Below are 20,317 nucleotides of genomic sequence, written 5' to 3' on the forward strand. Positions count from 1 at the left end.
AATGGGACTAAATTAGATGGGCCCACAAAAAACTCCTCATTAATTCGCTCACGCCATATAGCGAACTGTCTGAGGCCATCGCAAAAATAAGAACTTCGTTGGTTTAGAGGAGTCAGTCTTACTCTTCGACACTGCTTTGCTCCAATTCTTCGATCTTCTTCGACGCTGCTCTCCTCCCACTCTCACTCACACAGCTGGTTAGTGTTCATCTCTCTCTTTTCATATCTCTTCCTCTCTCTCACCTACTCTATGTCTCTCTTGTTCTTAGTAGTTGGTAATATATGTATTAGGTTCAATGTATTGTTTTTTGGTTTGATTTTTATGTACTGATTATGGGTTTTTTTTTTTGTTGGCTTAATTTGATGAGAAATTTGTTCTGGGTGAATTTATTTTGACTTGATAATAATTGGGTATTTTTCTAAGGTTTGGTCAATATTCATGGGTTGTGTTAAATTCTCTACGTTTGTGATTGAACTTAATTTTTTTGCATCGTTTATGGTTAAGGTTCATTGGGTTTACTCTGATTGGATATGGGGTTTGTGTATTAATTTTGTACATTATTTGCTTGTGGGTTTTGACTGCTATAGTTGAATATTAGTTTAAACACTAGTCTACTTTGGATTCCACCCCCCAAAAAAAAAAAAAACACTAGCCATACATAAAATATTCTTTGTTATGTTTTTATGCTTACTTTATTTGATTGATCAATGGTGGGTTTATTTGATTCCACCCAAAAAAAAAAAAAAAAAACACTAGCCATACATAAAATATTCTTTGTTATGTTTTTATGCTTACTTTATTTGATTGATCAATGATGTTATATATATTTGACTAGGTACATACTATGTGTAGTTGCTTACTGAGCTGTTGTTGTTGTTGACATGTCTTACAGTGCTGCATGCCACATTTTGGATGAACTTGCTGCCTTATATTTTTGTTTAAAGCCATAATATATACCATCAAGTTTAATGGTAAAAGCGTATCTGTTTGTTTTGATTGGAGTTGGCATTAGGAAGGTGGCATGTAACATGGATGAATATGATTTTGTGAAGCTAGTCTGCTATATGGCATGTGGCATTTGGAATCTAGTCTATATGGCCTATATTTTGAAACTAGTTTGATTAATCAGTAATTTTTGTGAATCTTGGGAACCTGCGATGTATGATAATATTTGAAATATTAACTTTGTTATGGAAAGTTATTTGATTCAACTCTGATTACTTTACAGTTTCTATATCATTGTTTTTATGTGTGATAAGGTATAAGATGTTTTCATGCTTAATAAGATTCAAGAAATTGGTCAAGTCTTGTCGTCTACAAAATGATAATCGTAGTTGACCATTATCTTTCTTTTCTTTATTCTGGTAATGCATTTGAAAAATGCAAATGGTCATGAAATTTGAATTAAATATCATTCTATAAACAATTAGACTTGACTAGTGTCGAGTGCGACCGCCTAGGGCCCACCTTCACGGGGGGCCTACAAATTTTTATATTATGTATATATTAATATATATATATTAAAAAAAAATAGTTGTTAGGTTTATTTATAATGTCTTCGCTGCAATTAGGCCTTTCTACTTATTGTGTCCGAGCTGTAGTTTTCTAGTTTCTTTCTTTGGGCTTAGGCCCCCCTTGTACCAAAAAAAAAAACTAGGCCCTTCTAAGATATAAAGTTTGGGTTCTGCAACCTATTTTTCCTTGATTATTAGTTGAAAGCCACCTTTTTATTTCTTTTTATTTCCTTAATTTGTGTTTGGTCAACTTGCTTCATTTTTTCTTTAGCTTCTCACGTGAATTACAAGAGAAGCAAGCCAACATCTTCATCTGCACGGCAGTGGGTCCTTTTGCCCTTGGGTTTACACCACTTTTTCTTTTTTTTCTTTTTTTTCTTTTTTTTTCAACAAAAGTACATGCCTCCTTTCTGGAAAGTTAGATTCAGAGAGCATATTTACTTTGAATTGGCAAAGACGAATATTTGTCTCTCCATATAGTCTTGTGGAAAACTGGTTTTTTTTTTTTTTTTGTTCTCCACAGGCTCTTTCAATCTAAAAACAATTAGAGAGGTCTCATTGAGGCAAAAATGTAATTAATGTTTGAGTGTGTGTTTTTTCCTTTTAATTTTTCTCTTGTATTCCTATAAATTATTATTTTTCAATTATTTTCTTGACGTTCAACCAAAAAATTTCTAGTTGATTTCCTGATGTGATCGAAAATTTCCTAATTGATTTCTTGTCAATTGTGAATTGTTTTACAAAAGATTTTATTAGGGGCCCAATTTAGATTTCGCCCCTAGGCCTTCTAAAAGTCAGGACGGTCACTTGACCAATTTCTTGAATCTTATTAAGTATGAAAACATCCTATACCTTTTAAAAGTGGCCAAAGTGATTAAACTTCACTTTTATAGTTTTTGATTTGTTGAAGTTTATATTTGAAATCAATATTTATACTAAAAATTTAATAAATATTTTATATTTTATTATTTAACAAAATTATATTTTAGTCCGATAGAATACCAAACATAGGTTATCACTATTTTAAAAGTTCATCTTCTTAGTCTGATGCAGCACCAAACGTAGGACAGTATTTAGTCCGGCTTAGTCCAGTCCGAAAGAGTCGACCAGGACAGTCCCAAGAAATAGTGAAGTGTTTAACAGTGAGACGTACCAAACAAGCCTATAATATACAATATTAGAACACAAAACATACAAAGCATCCTAGTTCCCAATTAAAATCATAATCTTTATTTTTTTTTTTCCTCGAAAATCTACTCCAATATTGTCATTACATGCCTGAATTTGAATAAAGATAAAATACTAGCAAAGCAAAAATATTGAATATGAAACAGTACGTATTGATCGTTAAATCTGATGATTGAACTGACTTGACTTGGTTAATTATATATAATATGATTTCCTCTACAATCTACATCCTACTCCAATATTGTAATGACATGCCTGCTAAATTTTAATCGAGAAGACATGTAAAATAAGCAAATTAATAAAAAAGGTTGAATGTGAAACCTAATCATTAATTCATTAAACCTGATAATTAAATTGACTTGGTAGTTAATTATATAATATGACTTGATAAGTAAACTTTATTGAATAGAATACTAACAAAATTAAAAAAGATTGCTGCTATTTGCTATTTGCACACCTATTTTTTTCTTTTTGCACACTTCATCACTTAATTAATGAATTTACAAAATTACTCTAATGTGAAAAGACTTAAAAGGACAATTCACACAACCCTTATCTCTCTTTTCCTCTCTCCACCCAACCCCTCCCCTCCCCCCCCCCTCTCTCTCTCTCTCTCTCTCTCTCTCTCTCTCTCCTTACTCTCTTTTTCTCTCCCAAACCCACTCTCTCATAAAACAACCATCTTTCTCCTGAAGAATGACTTTTTGACGTTTCTCTCTATTTTAGCTAGTCAAAATTGGTTGAGCTAACTTGATAGCTTTTGGGTTGGAGAATGACTTTTGAAATTTCTCTCTATTTTAGCCAAAGAGTTCCAGTTGTCTATCTACCCTTTCGAAGATACAACAAATCCAAAATTAATTGTGAACGCCATATCATGTTTTCTCAAAGCATGCACCTCCCCTTCTCTTCCGGAACTCTCTCCTCTCTCCATCTCTCTCTCTCTCTCCTCTCTCTCTCTCTTTCCCTTTCTCAGTTTAAGGGGGGAGGTGGGTGGGTGGGTGGGTGGATGGGTTGGGTGAAGGGGGGAGGTGGTCGGGTGAGGGAGGGAGAGGGGCTGGGTGTGTTTTTTTTATATTTTTTATCTGAGTTAATGGGGTGTGTTGTATAAAATAGGGATATTATGGTAATTAGGAAGGGTGTGTGTAGGAGAAAATTTAATTGTGGGAGGAGTGTGAAGGTGTGAAGTGAGAAAAAATGAAAAAATGGTGTGTAAAAAGAAAAAAAAAAGTGTGCAAATAGCAGCACTCTTAAAAAATTGAGTATGCAACTAATTTGCATGAGTACGTAGATTATAACACTTGATAATTAAATCGACTTAATTAATCTGACTTATTAATTGGCAACTATCTGAAAAAAAAAAAAAAAAAACAAAACAAAACCCTTATTGGCCGGCACTTATACATATATAACAATGCTGATCAGATGTCCATATTAAGCTACCAACTTGTATGGGAGTGATGTAATCAAAAGTTAAAAAAAATTAAGATAATTAATCACGCCACCAATATGATGAGTAATTAATGAAATTTATTTCAGTTAATTGGTTCCCCACAAACCAAACTTTGGTCTTACTATATATATATATACATGACTTTGATTACAAAAATCAGGTTATATATATTAGTGTTGAATGGTCTCTAACCTATGTCAATGTGCCCTGGAAAATAATTTTTTCTCACAGTACTCAAGTTGCTGTTGTATATGTTGAATTTCGTTCTTGGGCGTACATACTACATCACCCTAGCTTATATAGGTGACGCACTGCATGCTTTTCTTAATTGGGAAAATATTTAACAATTAGCCCTTAGGATTATAAATTTAGAGAGCTGCTATTTACACACCCCTAAATTTCTTTTTGCACACCCTTTCCTCACTTTTTCTCACTTCACACTCCCACACTCTTCTCACAATTAACATTTCTCATATACACACCCCTCTCAATTACCAAAATATCCTAACTTATACACACCCCTCCCAAAACCCAAACAACACACACCCCACCACGACACCTCCCTCAGCCACCCCCACCGCCGGCAAGGTCGCCGGCGGGGTTGCCGGCGGCTCAACGCTTCCCTTCTCTCTCTCCCCCTCTCCTTTCCTTTTTCTCTTTCCATTTCTCTTCTTCCCTCTGCCATCCCCCTCCCCTCCCCCTGCCGCACCCCCACAGACCACAAACTTCCATACACAACCCACCCCCTCCCTCGCTCCTCCCCCCACCCAATTTGCACACATGCATGCAGAGCCGCCAAGAACACGCCGACCACCCAACCCACCCAACTCGCCGGAGAAGAAAACCAAAAAAAAAATTTGCAAGTGGTTCGGCGGACTAGTGCTGAAACCGATGGTTTCATTCGGTAGGTACCCGCCGAACAATCCTATTCTATTCGGTGGTTACCTGCTGATTGAAACCACCGGATTTGGCGCTGTTCTGCCGAACCACCTGCATATTTTTTTTTTTTGGATGTTCAGGGGTGCAGAGGGAGGTGGTGCGGCAAAGGGAGGGGTGCAGAGGCAAAATGGGAGTGTTGCAGGGGGGAGGTGGTGCGGTAGGGGGAGGGGAGGGGGATGGCAGAAGGGGAGAGGTGCAAAGGGAGGTGGTGCGGCAAGGGGAGGGGCTCAGAGTTGTAGAGAGAGAGTGAGGGGCTGGGGTTGGGTTTCGGGGAGAGAGAAAGAGGAGAGGGAGGATGGGGGTGGGGTGGTTGGCGGGTAAGAGGGAAGGAGAGAGAGAGAGAGAGGAGAGAGAGAGAGAGAGAGAGAGAGAGAGAGAGAGAGAGAGGAGGGCCGGAGCGGGGCTGGGGTGGTCGGCAATGGTTCCTCACTGGGGGGGTGGGGTGCTGTGACAGGGAATAGGGAATGAAAGATAAAGGGATGGGGTTTTGGGTAATTTTATTTTGGGTGTTTTTGGTTATTTCACAAATTAAACTTTTGGGGTGTGCAAATAACAACACTCTAAATTTATAAGTGATGAGGGATCTGATGGTGGCAGTGTCGAAATTAGAAATTTGCTTTTGGGGAGGCCATTGGGTCATACACATAAACATATCATAAATATTAAAGTTGGCAAAGAAGCTAGTATACTCGCAAAAATTTATTTCATATATATACAAAAATATTCTAAGGGCCCTGTTTGAATTCATGAATTTGGATTTGGATTTCAAATACATGTATTTTCAAATTCTATTATTTGGATATAAAATTTAAATTATGGAAGGATTTCATTTAGGATTTCAATTTAAGAATTTAAATTTAAATATATTATTAGGATAACTTATAATTAATATTGGCTTGCAAGGATGGGCTATATATAAGAAATCACGACATATTTAAAACAACCCATTTTAAATTGTACTTTATAAGAAATCACAACATATTTTTCAAAAAAAAAGATCCAATATTATTCAAACCACATAAGAGTATACATATAGCTCCAAAGAAGATCAAATACTGTTAGAGAGAGAGAGAGAGAGAGAGAGAGAGAGAGAGAGAGAGAGAGAGAGAGAGAGAGAGAGAGAGAGAGAGAGAGAGAGAGGAATGTCCATGGAATGGCCACCTTCCGAACTTTTTGAGTGTAATGTTCCTTTCTATATGACAGGAAAAAGAAAGATTGTAAAATGTGCAAAATTATTAGCACAACCCAGGTAGGTTCCATATCACATATCACAGACATTAAAGATAAAAGATAGTGTGGAAATTATAGAAAGAAAAACAACTTTCAAGAATGAAAGACATGAAGATGTTGGATTATTGGAGACAAGACAAACATATATAAAGCACCAATTAAGCAAAAACTATTAAAACCAAAAGTTCCTTTGGGAAAAGCTCATACTCTCTCTTTTGCCCGGCCCATAGGGCACATTTTTTCTTTCTCTACCTTCATTTTAAAACGGATTAAATACAAAAATAGTCTATGATTTTCAATTTAGTACATTAACTATAAAAAGTGTCAATTTGGTTCACAGATTTTTCAAATTGTACTAAAGCAATACAAAGGTTTTCATTTTCAAGGGTATTTCAGTCCATTTATCACATTTTGGCTTAAATTATTTTATGGATGTTAATGTTTGTACTGCTTTGGTACAACTTGAGAAATTCGTAGACCAAATTAACACTTTTTATAGTTAATGGATCAAATTGACAATCACAGTAAAATTTGTGGACCATTTTTGTATTTAACTCTTTTAAAACTTTCTTTTGTAAAGTCTTATTTTTCTTAGAAAATTAGGATTAAATACTAAATATCAATAGTTTTTCAGCAAAGCATTAAGACACTAATTTTTTTTAGTTTAGGTACTAACCTAGAGCAAGACAGTTTGGATTAGGTCACAAATTAGTTTGCTATACAATTGTGAATTGTGACTGTTTCAAATTCATAAAAATTCAAAATTTATAAGGGTTTAATACTTTTGATTTAGGTTTGGGGGATAAAATCCTATAACCCATAAACAAAACATTAAAGTTTAAGCTTGCAAATATTGAAAAAATAATAAATCAATAAAAAAGTTATGACTGTTAGACAGTCATAGCTCAGTATAACCATATTTTTTAAAGTTTGTACCTAAACTGAAATTTGGTATCTAAAGTCAAATGACATAAACGTTTTGGTAGTTAAAATGAAAAAACATTGCAATTTGGTACCTAAAGTGAACGGACCTTATTTTTCTCCCTTAGATATTGGGATCAGTAAAGTCTTTGTTTTTCTCCCTTCTGTACAGTCTTTATGTCTGTATTCTCTATAGTCAAGACTCTATAGATAATATAGTCAATTATATATGATTTATCAAGTGCATATATATAAACTTATCTATAAGAGGGAAAAAAAAAACCAATAAAACTAACATATTTAACATCCAATCACTATCTCCCCAAACCAATAAAACTAACATATTTAACATCCAACCACTATCTCCCCTAATTCAATCACTATCTAGTTATCAAACAAAAATTCAATACAAACAATACAAACAGAGCCAATAAAAAGTTTCAAAGTATTCAGAATTATAAAAAGTTTTATAATTTTGAATAGGGAAAATTTTAGCTAAAGGACTCCAACTATACCCCATGTCTCTATTCAGGATATGAATTTCACTTTGTGTCAACTGGAGACTGAAATTTTCGTTTTGTGTCAATTATGAACCTTATTTTTTTTAGTTTTTATCTTAATTTTGGCCCAACATTGGACTCATTAAACCTCTACCAAATTCAAAACCATTATACTGGGTTTAAAGATATGCATCTCCTCTTTACAACCATATAAAGATCACCCAAATCGGACCTCTACAATTCCATATAATCGGCCCCAAACTATGGTACTCGAAACTGTCCAATTTTTAGATATTTTCCCAGAGGTCCAATTAGACAGTTTTGAATACCCTACTTTGGGGCCGATTATCTGGAGTTGTAGATGTCCGATTTGAGTGATTTTTATATGGTTGTAAAGAGAAGATGCATAGTTTTAAACCCAGTATACGTTTGTTGAATTTGATGGAGGTTTGATAGGTCTAACATCGGGCCAAAGTTGAGATAAAAACTGAAAAAAATAAGGTCTTTAATTGACACAAAATGAAAGTTTCAGTCCTCAGTTGACACCAAGTAAAATCCATGTTCTGAATAGAAATATGAGGTATAGTTGGAGTCATTTAACTAAAATTTTCCCTTTTAAATACTTTGAAATGCCTTTGCAAATCTATGGATATCCATACTCCAAGCCAGAGAGGCCTACAGCATTTCACATGAATTGACTAGATTAATTATAAATAGAATAACCAAAACTTACAATTTATGAATATATCTTACTATTTCTCATGAAATTATCGGTAACTAAACTCAGAAAGTTCTGATTAGTATTAAGAAGGTTTGACACACCTACCAATATTTTGGAAGACAGAGAACTTAACCAAACAACAATACACAACAATATTGATTCTCAGCAGCGTTGGCAGGCACCGTGTGTAGACAAATGATAGGGTGATAACAGCACCAAATGCTAGCTAACAATGACTGTGAAGCTAGTGCTGCAGTAATCAGTATGCGCATATAGTGAAAGATCATCTGGAAATGGGACTCTACCATTATTCCCATGTGAATGCACACTGGGATTCCATTAAGGAAAGCATTGCTGATATGATGCAGTACCTGAAGCAGTACTTATTATATATCAATCATTAAATAACATTATTAATACCGATTAGTTAGTAGTTTAGTGATATTTTTTGTTATTATGTTAGAAGATTTCTTAAAATTTAATCTCCATTCCTCCAAACTAAAAAAATAATAATAAGTGTTAAATATACATCAACTGTACGTGAGTATGTCACTAATATAGTCTAAAAATGTAATTCTCTAATATTACTTGAGTGACTATGTTTTTACTGTCACGCTATATGATCACTTAATGTCAAAAGACATTGCATTATTCTTGCTGCGTTTGGTCAATTAACAGTAGGTCACTTGCTTTGTTTCATGTAGCATATATAAGTGGCAACTGGTTAGTTTTTATGGTGCAATTGGGTATCATGTAATTTGTAAAATAAAGATTAGCTTAATTGCAATTTGCATGAATATTTTACGAATTCATGAATCACGTGCTTGTGATATTTTGTGATCATTCTACCAACCATAAATGAATGCTATTACATTCTCCAAAAATTGGATTCAGAGTCATATAATATAACTACTTATGTATCACAAAAAAAAGTAAAAAAGAAAAACTCATCATCACTACAGCACTACTAGATGGAAAGAGAATCTTTTGACTTTTGATTAGTTTTGAACTTTTGATTCGTGAAGCTCCCAGGCCCCACCGACCAGTTTAAATAGAAACCGCCATAAGGTCCATAACCATTTCATTTAGTAGCAACTACTGCAAGTATTCCTCTCTTGCAATGAGGAATCCATACCTCTCCCCACCACCACCGCAATTGCCACCACTGCCTCCTCCGCCACAACACCATCACCACCATGGAACACCACCATCATCACCACCTTTACAAATTGCAACACCATCACCAATATGTAACACCACCACTCCATCGCTCTCACCTCCACCTCCCCCATCACCACCATTTAACACAACCACACCATCACTCTCCCCTCCATCTACACCGCCACCACCACCACCACTGCCTTCACTCCCATCACCATCATCACTAACACCACCTTCATCATCACCACCATCTCAAGTACCACCACCACCTTCATCTTATCCATACTACTCACCACCACCTTCATCTTATCCATACTACTCACCACCACCTCCTTCACCGCAGCGGCTATCACCACCACCTTCATCTTATCCATACTACTCCCCACCACCTCCTCCACCCCAACAGCTTTTGCCACCACCACCTTCACCACCACCGCCATCACCGCCACAACCATTACCACCACCTCCTTCACCGCAGCCACTTTCACCACCACTACCATCACCGCCACAATCATTACTTCCACCACCTTCATCTTATCTATACTACTCACCACCACCTCCTTCACCGCAACCGCTTTCACCACCACCACCACCATGTAACACAACCACACCATCACTCTCCCCTTCACTGCCACCGCCATCACCACTACCGCCCCTTTCATCAGCACCACCATCACTGCCACCTTCATCACTACCACTACCTTTACTGCCACCACCATCACCACTACCACCCCTTTCATCACCATCACCTTCATCACCACCAGCATCACTGCCACCGACATCACCATTACCACCCCTTTCACCACCATCGCCTTCATCACCACCTTCATCACCACCACCAACACTTTCACCGCCATCATCATCACCACCTTCACTTCCACCTGATCCATCACTACTGCCACCATCATTGCCACCGCCATCACCACTACCACCCTTTTCACTACCACCGCCTTCATCACCACCACCATCTTCACCGCCACTGCCATCCCCACTACCACCCTCTTCATTGCCACCACATTCATCTTATCCTCCATACTACTCACAACCACCCTTACTTCCTCCTGCACCCTCATGTCCTCCAGTACCAAGCTGCATATGCCCAGCTGGGCCACCTTATTCTCTTGCACCATCACCACAACAAATGTTATCATCTAATAGTGCTAAAGACCACACCACCACTTATGTTGCCGCGTTTGTCTCTCTCGGTGGTGTCTTTTTCCTCGCGTTTCTAGCAGTTGGTCTCTATTACTTGGCCAAGAAGAAGAAGTTATATAAGAGGCCAGCGGTAGTGGTTCTTCCACCTCCAGGAGCAGAAGCTGCTAGTGGTGAGATAAACAAATTCCAACACCTTGGTCGAAATCAGACCAACGAAACCGCCACAGTAGGCAACCATAGTGGCGGTGACAAACCTGTGACTGGCACAGATGACAACCAAATCCTAGAAGATGGAGGTGGTAATGGTGATGAGAGAAAAGAGAAAACTAAAAGGCGTCCAACTAGTGCTAGTCATCGCCGGAGTGATGATGATGATGATAGTGGTGATGAGAGAAAAAAGAAAACTAAAAGGAGTTCAAATCGTGCTCGTCGTCCCCGGATTGATGATGGTGACAGCCAAATCCAGAAAGATGAAGGTGGTAGTGGTACTCCTACCTCTGATGGTTCTCAAGAAGATGATAGTGGTGATGAGAGAAAAAAGAAAACTAAAAGGAGTTCAAATCGTGCTCGTCGTCCCCGGACTGATGATGGTGACAGCCAAATCCAGAAAGATGAAGGTGGTAGTGGTACTCCTACCTCTGATGGTTCTCAAGAAGATGATTGTGGTGATGAGAGAAAAAAGAAAACTAAAAGGAGTTCAAATCGTGCTCGTCGTCCCCGGACTGATGATGGTGACAGCCAAATCCAGAAAAATGAAGGTGGTAGTGGTACTTCTACCTCTGATGGTTCTCAAGAAGATGATAGTGCTGATGATAGAAAAAAGAAAGCTAAAAGGCGTTCAACTCGTGCTCGTCGTCCCCGGACTGATGATGATGGCAGCCAAATCCAGAAAGATGAAGGTGGTAGTGGTACGCATGCCTCCGATGGTTCTCAAGATGATGATAGTGGTGATGAGATAAAAAAGAAAATTAAAAGGCGTTCAACTCGTGATCGTCGTCGCCGGACTGATGATGATGACGGCCAAATCCAAGAACATGAAGGTGGTTATGGTGATGATGATGATGATGATGGTACTTCTGCCTCCGATGGTCCTGATGATGGTGGTGGTTCTGATGATGATGGTGATGATGAGAAAAAAAAGAAAACTAAAAGGCATTCAACTTGTGCTCGTCGTCCCCGGACTGATCATGGCCAAAAGGCCCTGACTGATCACGGCCAAAAGGCCCCGACTGATCACAGCCAAAAGGCCCCAAATAAGTAAATCATTTAATTAATTTATCAACAGCTCGCGTTTCGCCTTTAAAAAGCATGCATATATATAATCAACCCATGCAACTTGCTTGTGTCTGTGAGTTGTGATTGTGTCGTAGTTATTGTTTTACGTGTTCGATTGTATTTGGCTTATTCCCGTTGTACAAGTGTGATTGAAAAATAAGAGAATGAAGAAATTACTTAAATTAAGCTAGCCGCATGCAAATTTGTATAATGGAGGCAACATTACAAGGCTTTCATTGGTAAGGGTGCCCCGCTTGAAATTTTTAATCTTATTCATATATCTGCTTCAAATAAATATTGTCAAATATGAAGACAATTATCCTAGTGATCATTTTGATGTTTATTGATAAATTTTTGTTCGTTTATTTATTTAGCTCCATATCTTGGCCACACAGCGTCTCAAGGGCGCTTGCCATATGCCTAACTGAACAAAACCCCAACAAATTAGCAAAAATTGAAATATGAGAAAACACAAAATTAAGAGAAATTTGGAGGATTAGTCAAAATTTGTGTCATTTAAAGAATTTTAGCCTTTTTTTTAGAATTTTAGAAATCTAGCTAATTCTTAAATAGTGCTCGAACTCTTCTCAAGTGGTGTTTGAATAGTCGACAAAGTTCGATCACTACTTAAAGTTAATTCAAACACTTCTTACAAGAAGCTCGAATACTATTTGAGGGTTTTGAATTCTAAAACTCTGAAAAGGGGGTTAAAGTTTTTTTTTTTTTTTTCTCAGAAGATGGACTTAATTTATGTACTAATTAGAACATAGGATAGCCATTCAGGTCGATCTTCAATCTGAACAATAAATTTGGGAGACATAAGCGTATTCCGTGCAAGGAGATGCGTTGCTCAGTACAACCCCTTGGGGCATTAATACAATTAATAGAAGAGAAATAATGGAAAGGGGGTTTGGTCTCGTCAAGAAGATCCCCCTCGCTCCATAGTCTGCAATTAGTGTCCTCAGTCAATACCTACAAAACAAACAGTTTAGGTGACGAAAATAATTCGTCGCCCAAAACAAGATTTTGTCGCCCAAGAGTTTAAGTGACGAATTTTCATTGCCCAAGTTGCCCAAAGTTTGACGCTCAAGACTTTAGCAGGCGACAAATCTATGACGTCACCTAAAGTTGTTTTAGGGCACGAAATCATGATTTCGTCGCCTAAAGTGGTTTTAGGCAATGGATAATATTCGTCGCCTAAGGTTTTTTTATTTTTTTAGTTTTTTAGTTTTTAATTTTTTTAATTTTACCTTTTTATTCGAAAACTATATAATCTAACATAAAATTTATATTAACACAAATTAGCAAAAAATTCATAATTATATTCAAATTATATATGTACAAACAATATATAATTGTTATATGACCCTAGTGGTCAATCTAAGTCGTCAGCATCAACGAAATCCCTTCCTGGCAGTGTAGACGCGGTAAAGCCAATTAAGTATTGGGTGAACATCGCATGCATCTGTGCCTCCCGAGTCTCTCTCTCGAAATTTAGCGTATGTTGCATCTGCTCCAATTGAGCAGTCAGATCGGCGACGGCTGGAGATTACTGAGAAAAAGACTAAGAGGAGGTACTGACGTCACGAATCCTCCCATATCTCATGTCGTGTATCTCCCTACCAAGCCCCCCGAGTGTGTGTCCATCAGAATACGCAGGTCGGCATCGGGATCAGGTTGGATCGACTCCAACGGAGTATCAGGAAGGAGCTGGCTGGCCGCTTCATCCAAATACCTTACCGTCTTGGCCAACATCTCAACCTTTAAAATCGGATACACAAGTTAGAAATTAAGAAATTAAATATAAATAGAAAAAAATTGTGGAAAAAATTAAAAGATAAAAAACTAACGTGCATCGCCCTGGCTGCATCATTGCCGCCATGACTGCAATAGACATCCTTGTAGGTGTCGATCTCCGAGAATTGAGAACCCGCCTGAACAAAAAAATAATGTTGTAAAAAATTAAACAATACTAATGAATATATATGTATTAAATTAAATTAAAGAACAACGTACCCGACGTCGCTCCTCCAACCGGTAATTGACGGGTCTCGAACGACCATGATGTTCAATCCTTGCCGGCGTTTTCCGATTTTTCACATTGGCGATTGACTTTTTCTGTTAAATATGAGACAAATTATAAATATGTTATTGCATATACAATAAAAGAATGAAATAACAAAAGAAAATAATATTTTAAAGTCTTAAAATAATATAACGTACCAAAAACGTAGGAGATTCGAACTCCGTGCACATATATTGTCACTACTCAAGCCAATCTGTCATCTCCTCAGGGGGGTTGGCTAATGCCTCAGCTAGCGACGCCCACCTCTGGTAGTGCAAGTGCAGCTCGTGCTTCCACTCCTTAAACTTACTCTTGCATATATTATCAAAATACTTTGTTGTGTTGAAATCCTCCCACACGTTAAAGTTTACCTGAATAGAATAAATACTATGTTGTTAGGGTTGATCAAATTCATCATTTGGTATTAATCAAACTATACTCACTGAGATTAAGGTACTGATTCTCTTTTTTTGGGTGGGATCAACATCTTTCCATTTGGCCCACAACATGGGGCAGTGATCACGAATAAGCGCCCCAACGTCGTGCACAAACATATTATGGGTCTCTGGGTCGGCCGATCACCATTTACCATCCACGCACACAATGTTAATCATCGGCTTTGTTGTATGCGTAATTTTTGACGATTTCAACCCTCTACATGGCCCCCTCGTCGCTTTGGTATCTACAAGAGCAAATATAATAATTATAATCACTTTAATCTTAGAACATTTAAGCACAATTGAATCTAAACATAATATATATAAACATTTCTCTTACCATGTCCGGGTTGCGACGATGATAAGTTGGTTGCATCATCGACCTGACCACGTCTGTTGTGGGTTCGGAGGGCCCTCTGTGCCACAAGAGCTGACTAGGTACTCGAATCAGGAATCGACAGTAGAATGGGGTCCGAGGCAACCTCGGGTTCGGGCTGGTTTGGGACAAACTGCGTAGACATAGATCCTCTTGCCCTCGTTATCACGAGACGCACCTGCACAATTCAATAAATATTTATATTAGTCACAAATATATTAATTACCATTTAAATATATGAACTTAAGAAATATAAATAACAAATCAATGTAAAGACTTACTAATCTGAGTCATTATTATTATCACTAAAAATACTAATTTCTTCGTTGTCTGAGGTACTTGCATACACCACTTGATCATAATCATCATCATCATCATCATCATCATCACATCATCGATACCATCATCATCATCATCATCATCGTTATCATCATCATCATCATTATGGATCCAATCATCAACATCAATTCGCAAAAGAGGCACGAGATCAATTGTTACGGCATCAATCTCAATAGGAAGAACGTCATAAATCTCTACTTGGTGTATGATATCATCATTGTTGCGAGCGACGCATGAATTAGGGGTGTTTGAAGATGAATCCTCTTGGTAGGCCTAGTCATTCTGATTTTCTTTTTTTGAAATATCTCATATGTTTCGATTATGAATCTTTTGAACTATTTTCCAACCATCACCCGCCTTAGGATCATCTAAATAAAATACTGGTGTCGCTGTGGCAACAAGAATATAGGGATCATCCTTATACCACTGAGTGTTTGTGTTCATATATATTAAGTCATAATCGCGTTAAATATTTGTCAAGTCTATATTAAACCAATCACACTTAAATAACACAACTTCATAGCGTTCTTTATACAACACTTAATGTACACTCGTCAGTTTGCCGTAGAAATCCATCGTGGTAGTGTCGCAGTTCCCCGACACACAAACCCCACTATTTTGAGTAGTCAAATTATCACCTCGTTCCGCAACCAAAAACTTAACTTCATTCACAATACATCCGGAGTATGTTTCAACCTTAAGAACGCCAAAGCCAAAGCCATTAACTCTTTGTTGTACAAGGGCAAATGATCATCTTTCAACTTTTGCATCTGTTAAAAGATAATGTAATTATTAATATTACCAAAACGATTACAAATAATCATGCATACTAATAAACATGTACATTAATCACTTACATGTGCCTTAAACCATTCTGGAAACAATTCTTTATGTTTTTCCTCTACCCTCGAAGGATAGTCGCGCTTCATCAGTTTCTCATGTTCTTCGAGCAATCATACGACTTTATCGCAATTATTGAGTATGAACCAATGCATTACCTTCATGTTGGCTTTCGAGACCTCACATGTATGGGCGCCAAAATGTCATGTAGGTTGAGAAAATACATAAAGTGTCTCATTTCTGATACCACCGTCGTGGTTGTGTATGGGCTGATTGAATGACATCACAACATTACGGAGATACATTGCACAATAAATGAGGGATTCATTGGCAATGTATGCTTCCGCTACGGAACCTTCAGGCCGTGCCCTGTTCCGGATGTACCTTTTGTACGTGCCCATCATTCTGCAACATGGAAGTACATAGTGAGACAAATTTATTTAATTAAGCTAAATTTGAAGAATATTAACAAAAATGTTTAAGAATTGTTACTTTTTTATTGGATACATCCACCGATAACTGACCGAGCCAGCAAGAGTTTCCTCAAACGGCAAATATATCAGCAAGTGAATCATTATATCAAAAAAGACAATGAAAAAATTTACTCGAACTTGCACAGGATGTACACAATCTTATCCTTCAACATCTCCACATCTGATACATACAATGACTTGGCGCATATTTTCTGAAAGAAATTCGACAAAACAATAATCGGTTCAACAATCTTTACTCCTAGTGGTGGGCTAGGAGTAAAGATTAGATAGGTTGGGGGCTAGACAATTAATGGGGTATGGAATAAATAAAATTTCTTTAAATAAATGGGGCTATAACCCTACACACCGCCTGCTTGTGGGGATTTATAACTTTAAAAGTTAAGAATATTTATCTTTATCCTTACACAGAATGTTTTAAGTTCAAATTTTTTCTTCCCAAATGTCATTTTATTAAAGAAAAAAATATAATTATTTCAATATATTAAGAGAGATATTTTCTTAAATTACATGACTACATCAAGACTTCTGAAATAAAACCTCACGCATTACACATCCAAAGTGGTTAAATTAAGCACAATATAGTTGCAATGTAGAGGGTCAAAAGACATGGCCCGTGATACTAAGGTTAGAGTTCGAACTTTTCCTCCTATTTTACCCTCCCTTGTACCCAAAAAGAAAAGCAATGACATCTTATAGTGGACCTAAAAGCAATAACATCTCATATCCGGGCCTAAATATTAGGTAAAATAATATTTCATATACTTTCATCATAAAAATATAACAATTCACTATCATTTTTTGTTCATCTTAAAAAGCAAACAACTTCCAGGCAGCAATTAGGCTAGCCCAAAAATAATACAAGCAGGGAAACAAGGCCCAACACAGCAAGGCCTACAGTAGGAACAACTCATAGCAAAAGAAACCCCGAACCAGACCACAGTAGCAACTGATGGGAATTAGACACAAGGAAGCAAAGTAGACATATTAGCGGCCAAAAGCAGCAAAGTAGAGGAAACCGGCCTCCAACCTCAGTAAGGCAATGGAGACTCAGGCAAAGAAAGCAGAAGAGACCTCTAGCCAAACTGGAGCCAACAACCAACACAGTAGTGCATATTCATGCAGAGTGTCTATGTTCTAAACTAACGAAATTTGTCATATTGCCATATCCGTGTCCACTTGTAACTCTTGTTCTGTATTCGCATCCGTGCTTGATAGAATTACTAGAGATGATAAGGCAACATCTTTCTTAATTCTCTTATGGCACCATCATATTACATTACCACTGTGGCACTGTTCTCATCAGCTGATAATGAATGAAATTGAATGTCAGTCTCTGAGTCTAATTTAATATTTCACATTATTATTTCTTATTCAAATTAGACATGGTCTAGTTGATTATATCACTCACAGTTCGAACAGATCATCGGACAGACCAAAACATGAATTATTTTTGTTGAGCTAACATCACTGGTTGGAAGTTGCCTCCTTTGCTATTTGAATTCGAGCTCTCTGTGCCTGTTAATAACATTTTAATCACACAAGTTCAATTACATAGAAAAAACCGAGGCATTGTGTTTCACAGTATAACTATTTCAACTGTTACCTCTTTCTCCCATTCACATCTCATGGTGATAATGGTTAATATCAAGGTTTGAACCACAGTTCCACTGATCATTCCAGCCCACATTCCCTACTTGTTTGTTTAAGCACATGTCAGACTAAGAAACCAGATTAGATTATAAATTTTGCGTAACATTTGGGAGCAAGAGCAGAGAAATTGTTTACTTATATATAACCTTGCGGTTAAAACAAGTTTCCATTGCAGCTTAGTCAACAATAGTGAGCCCACAATCGAAGGGTGTGTGACTCCTTCATACTCAAATGCATATGTGCAAAAGTGGCAGACTGTTCAGTATAGATACATACCTTAATACCAAACAATAGCAACCATCCCAAAATAACCCCAACAGGCAGTCCAACAAGGTAATAGCTACCTACATTTATAACAGCTACTATTGCTTGCCAACCAGATCCGACTGCTACCCCTGTAAAGCAACATATGACCACCAATTTTTCCATGAGACTAAACATTTCTTTAGACAAAACCTATGATGCTTTTTAAAAAAAAAAAAAAAGTTTCTCACCTGAGAGCACTGGTTGAATGCAATTAAGGAGAATGGTGAATCCCAACAAGACTGATAAGTCATTGACCATTGCAATGACAGGAGTGCTTGAGGTAAAGATCATCGCAAGCTCCTTATGAAAGGCTATTATTATTAACCAAAATAGAAGTCCCACTGCTAGGGAGGTCAAGACTGAAACAGTGGTTGCAAATTTTGTACCTTTTGCATTGCCTGCACCAAGTTCATTTGCTACACGAACTCTGGATTACAAAGGAACAATAGGCGAAAAGCAATTAGATTTTTGCAATGGTGCAGTCATATTGTAAATGAAACATGTGAATTCCAGAATCATATACTATAGAACTATTCTGATAATCATAAAAATCTGTCCTTTATATTGTTACATGTGAATGCACTATTCCATCAGTAGAATTGAGACTATCAAAACAGAAAAGTTAATTGCTCAAAAACTTATGAAAGTGTAAAAAATTTATTGAGAAAATAAAACATTGAAGATATAAATGATACTCTGTACTGCCATGCTAGCTGGAGTGACTTTATTATCTCAAAATAAAATTTCTATTATCAATTCAATTATTTGATATTAATACATGGGGCATAAACCAGTATAATGTCAGAAGGTGCTAACAAAAACTTCATGTATAACATTTCTTGCATAAGAATGTACACAAATGTAACCTGCCCTATTGAATTTATAAGAAAAAACTATAAATGTGAGAACTGAGTACCAAAAGTGGGGATAATATGGGCCAAACATATTTGTCTAATACTCGTGTGTAAAGTGGTGGAAGATGCTTTGTCCTATCTTGAAATGGTCAAAATAAAAATCTATGATGCCAAATGAAGACCACAACAAGTCAACAACTGTTGTAGTACGTTTTCTTTTGCCTGTGACATTACCGATGGCCAATTAATATGATGACCTTAACATATGCGATCCATATTTCTCGGACAGTTGGACCTTAAATCTAGTTTATCCTGGCTTTATTTGACTTATATAAATTCAAGATTTATTATGGTTAGTGTTTAATAGTCAAGTAACCATTTGGCTTGGAACTATCCAAAGTTTATACTCTTGCACTCTAAACTTAAATATTCTGTTTTACAAAGCGCTCACACAAGGAGTGCATATTGAGGAATGACAATAGCACTGCCCAACGCAGTGGTAATAAAGGTTCATATTAAAAGAGAAAACATTGTCACGACAAGAAGATATCAACTTCTCTTGCTTTTAGCTATATGTTAAGAGAGACACTTACAACCAGTAACGTACCCAGTTGCAGCCAAAAATCCTAGAGGAATCATGGATTCCCAAGCATAGATAGTCATACTGCAAAAAGAGAATAATTGAGTTCACAGAAACTAATGCATATGTCAAATTATTGAAACACGGTATATTGGACCCAAAAAAATGAAACAGGCTATATGAATAGATCAAGTTATAACACTGACCAGATGGAAAGGGCATCAACTGCAATCTCAGTATTGTGTAGATACCCAGACACTAACACCAAAGATCTATAATAGAAATTCTCCAACCTGAAATATAGTATGCACATATTTAAGTT

The 20,317-nt window shown here is 37.0% G+C and overlaps 1 protein-coding gene across 6 annotated transcripts in view; it reads right to left on the reverse strand.

Moving 5' to 3' along the window:
- The window catches only part of LOC147279559 (protein DETOXIFICATION 27-like), a 33,655-nt gene that overhangs the window by 11,632 nt on the left and 1,706 nt on the right, over nt 1–20,317 (reverse strand). The window contains exons 3-10 of one of the 6 annotated variants that reach the window (XM_086251168.1): nt 20,202–20,288; nt 20,023–20,079; nt 18,948–18,988; nt 18,750–18,872; nt 18,532–18,650; nt 18,209–18,295; nt 18,014–18,120; nt 17,243–17,908 (exon numbers count right to left, since the gene is read on the reverse strand). In XM_086251168.1, the coding sequence (XP_086107294.1) occupies nt 18,070–18,120; nt 18,209–18,295; nt 18,532–18,650; nt 18,750–18,872; nt 18,948–18,988; nt 20,023–20,079; nt 20,202–20,288 (565 nt within the window). In that variant the 3' untranslated portion in view covers nt 17,243–17,908; nt 18,014–18,069. Of the gene's footprint in view, nt 1–17,242; nt 17,909–18,013; nt 18,121–18,208; nt 18,324–18,531; nt 18,651–18,749; nt 18,989–20,022; nt 20,080–20,201; nt 20,289–20,317 lie in introns of those variants that run through there. The other 5 variants (XM_086251163.1, XM_086251167.1, XM_086251164.1 and 2 more) reach the window with 5 other exon arrangements.

This window comes from Dryas octopetala, chromosome 7, assembly GCF_963921425.1.
Source record: "Dryas octopetala chromosome 7, drDryOcto1.1, whole genome shotgun sequence".
In the NCBI taxonomy this organism is placed as follows: domain Eukaryota; kingdom Viridiplantae; phylum Streptophyta; class Magnoliopsida; order Rosales; family Rosaceae; genus Dryas; species Dryas octopetala.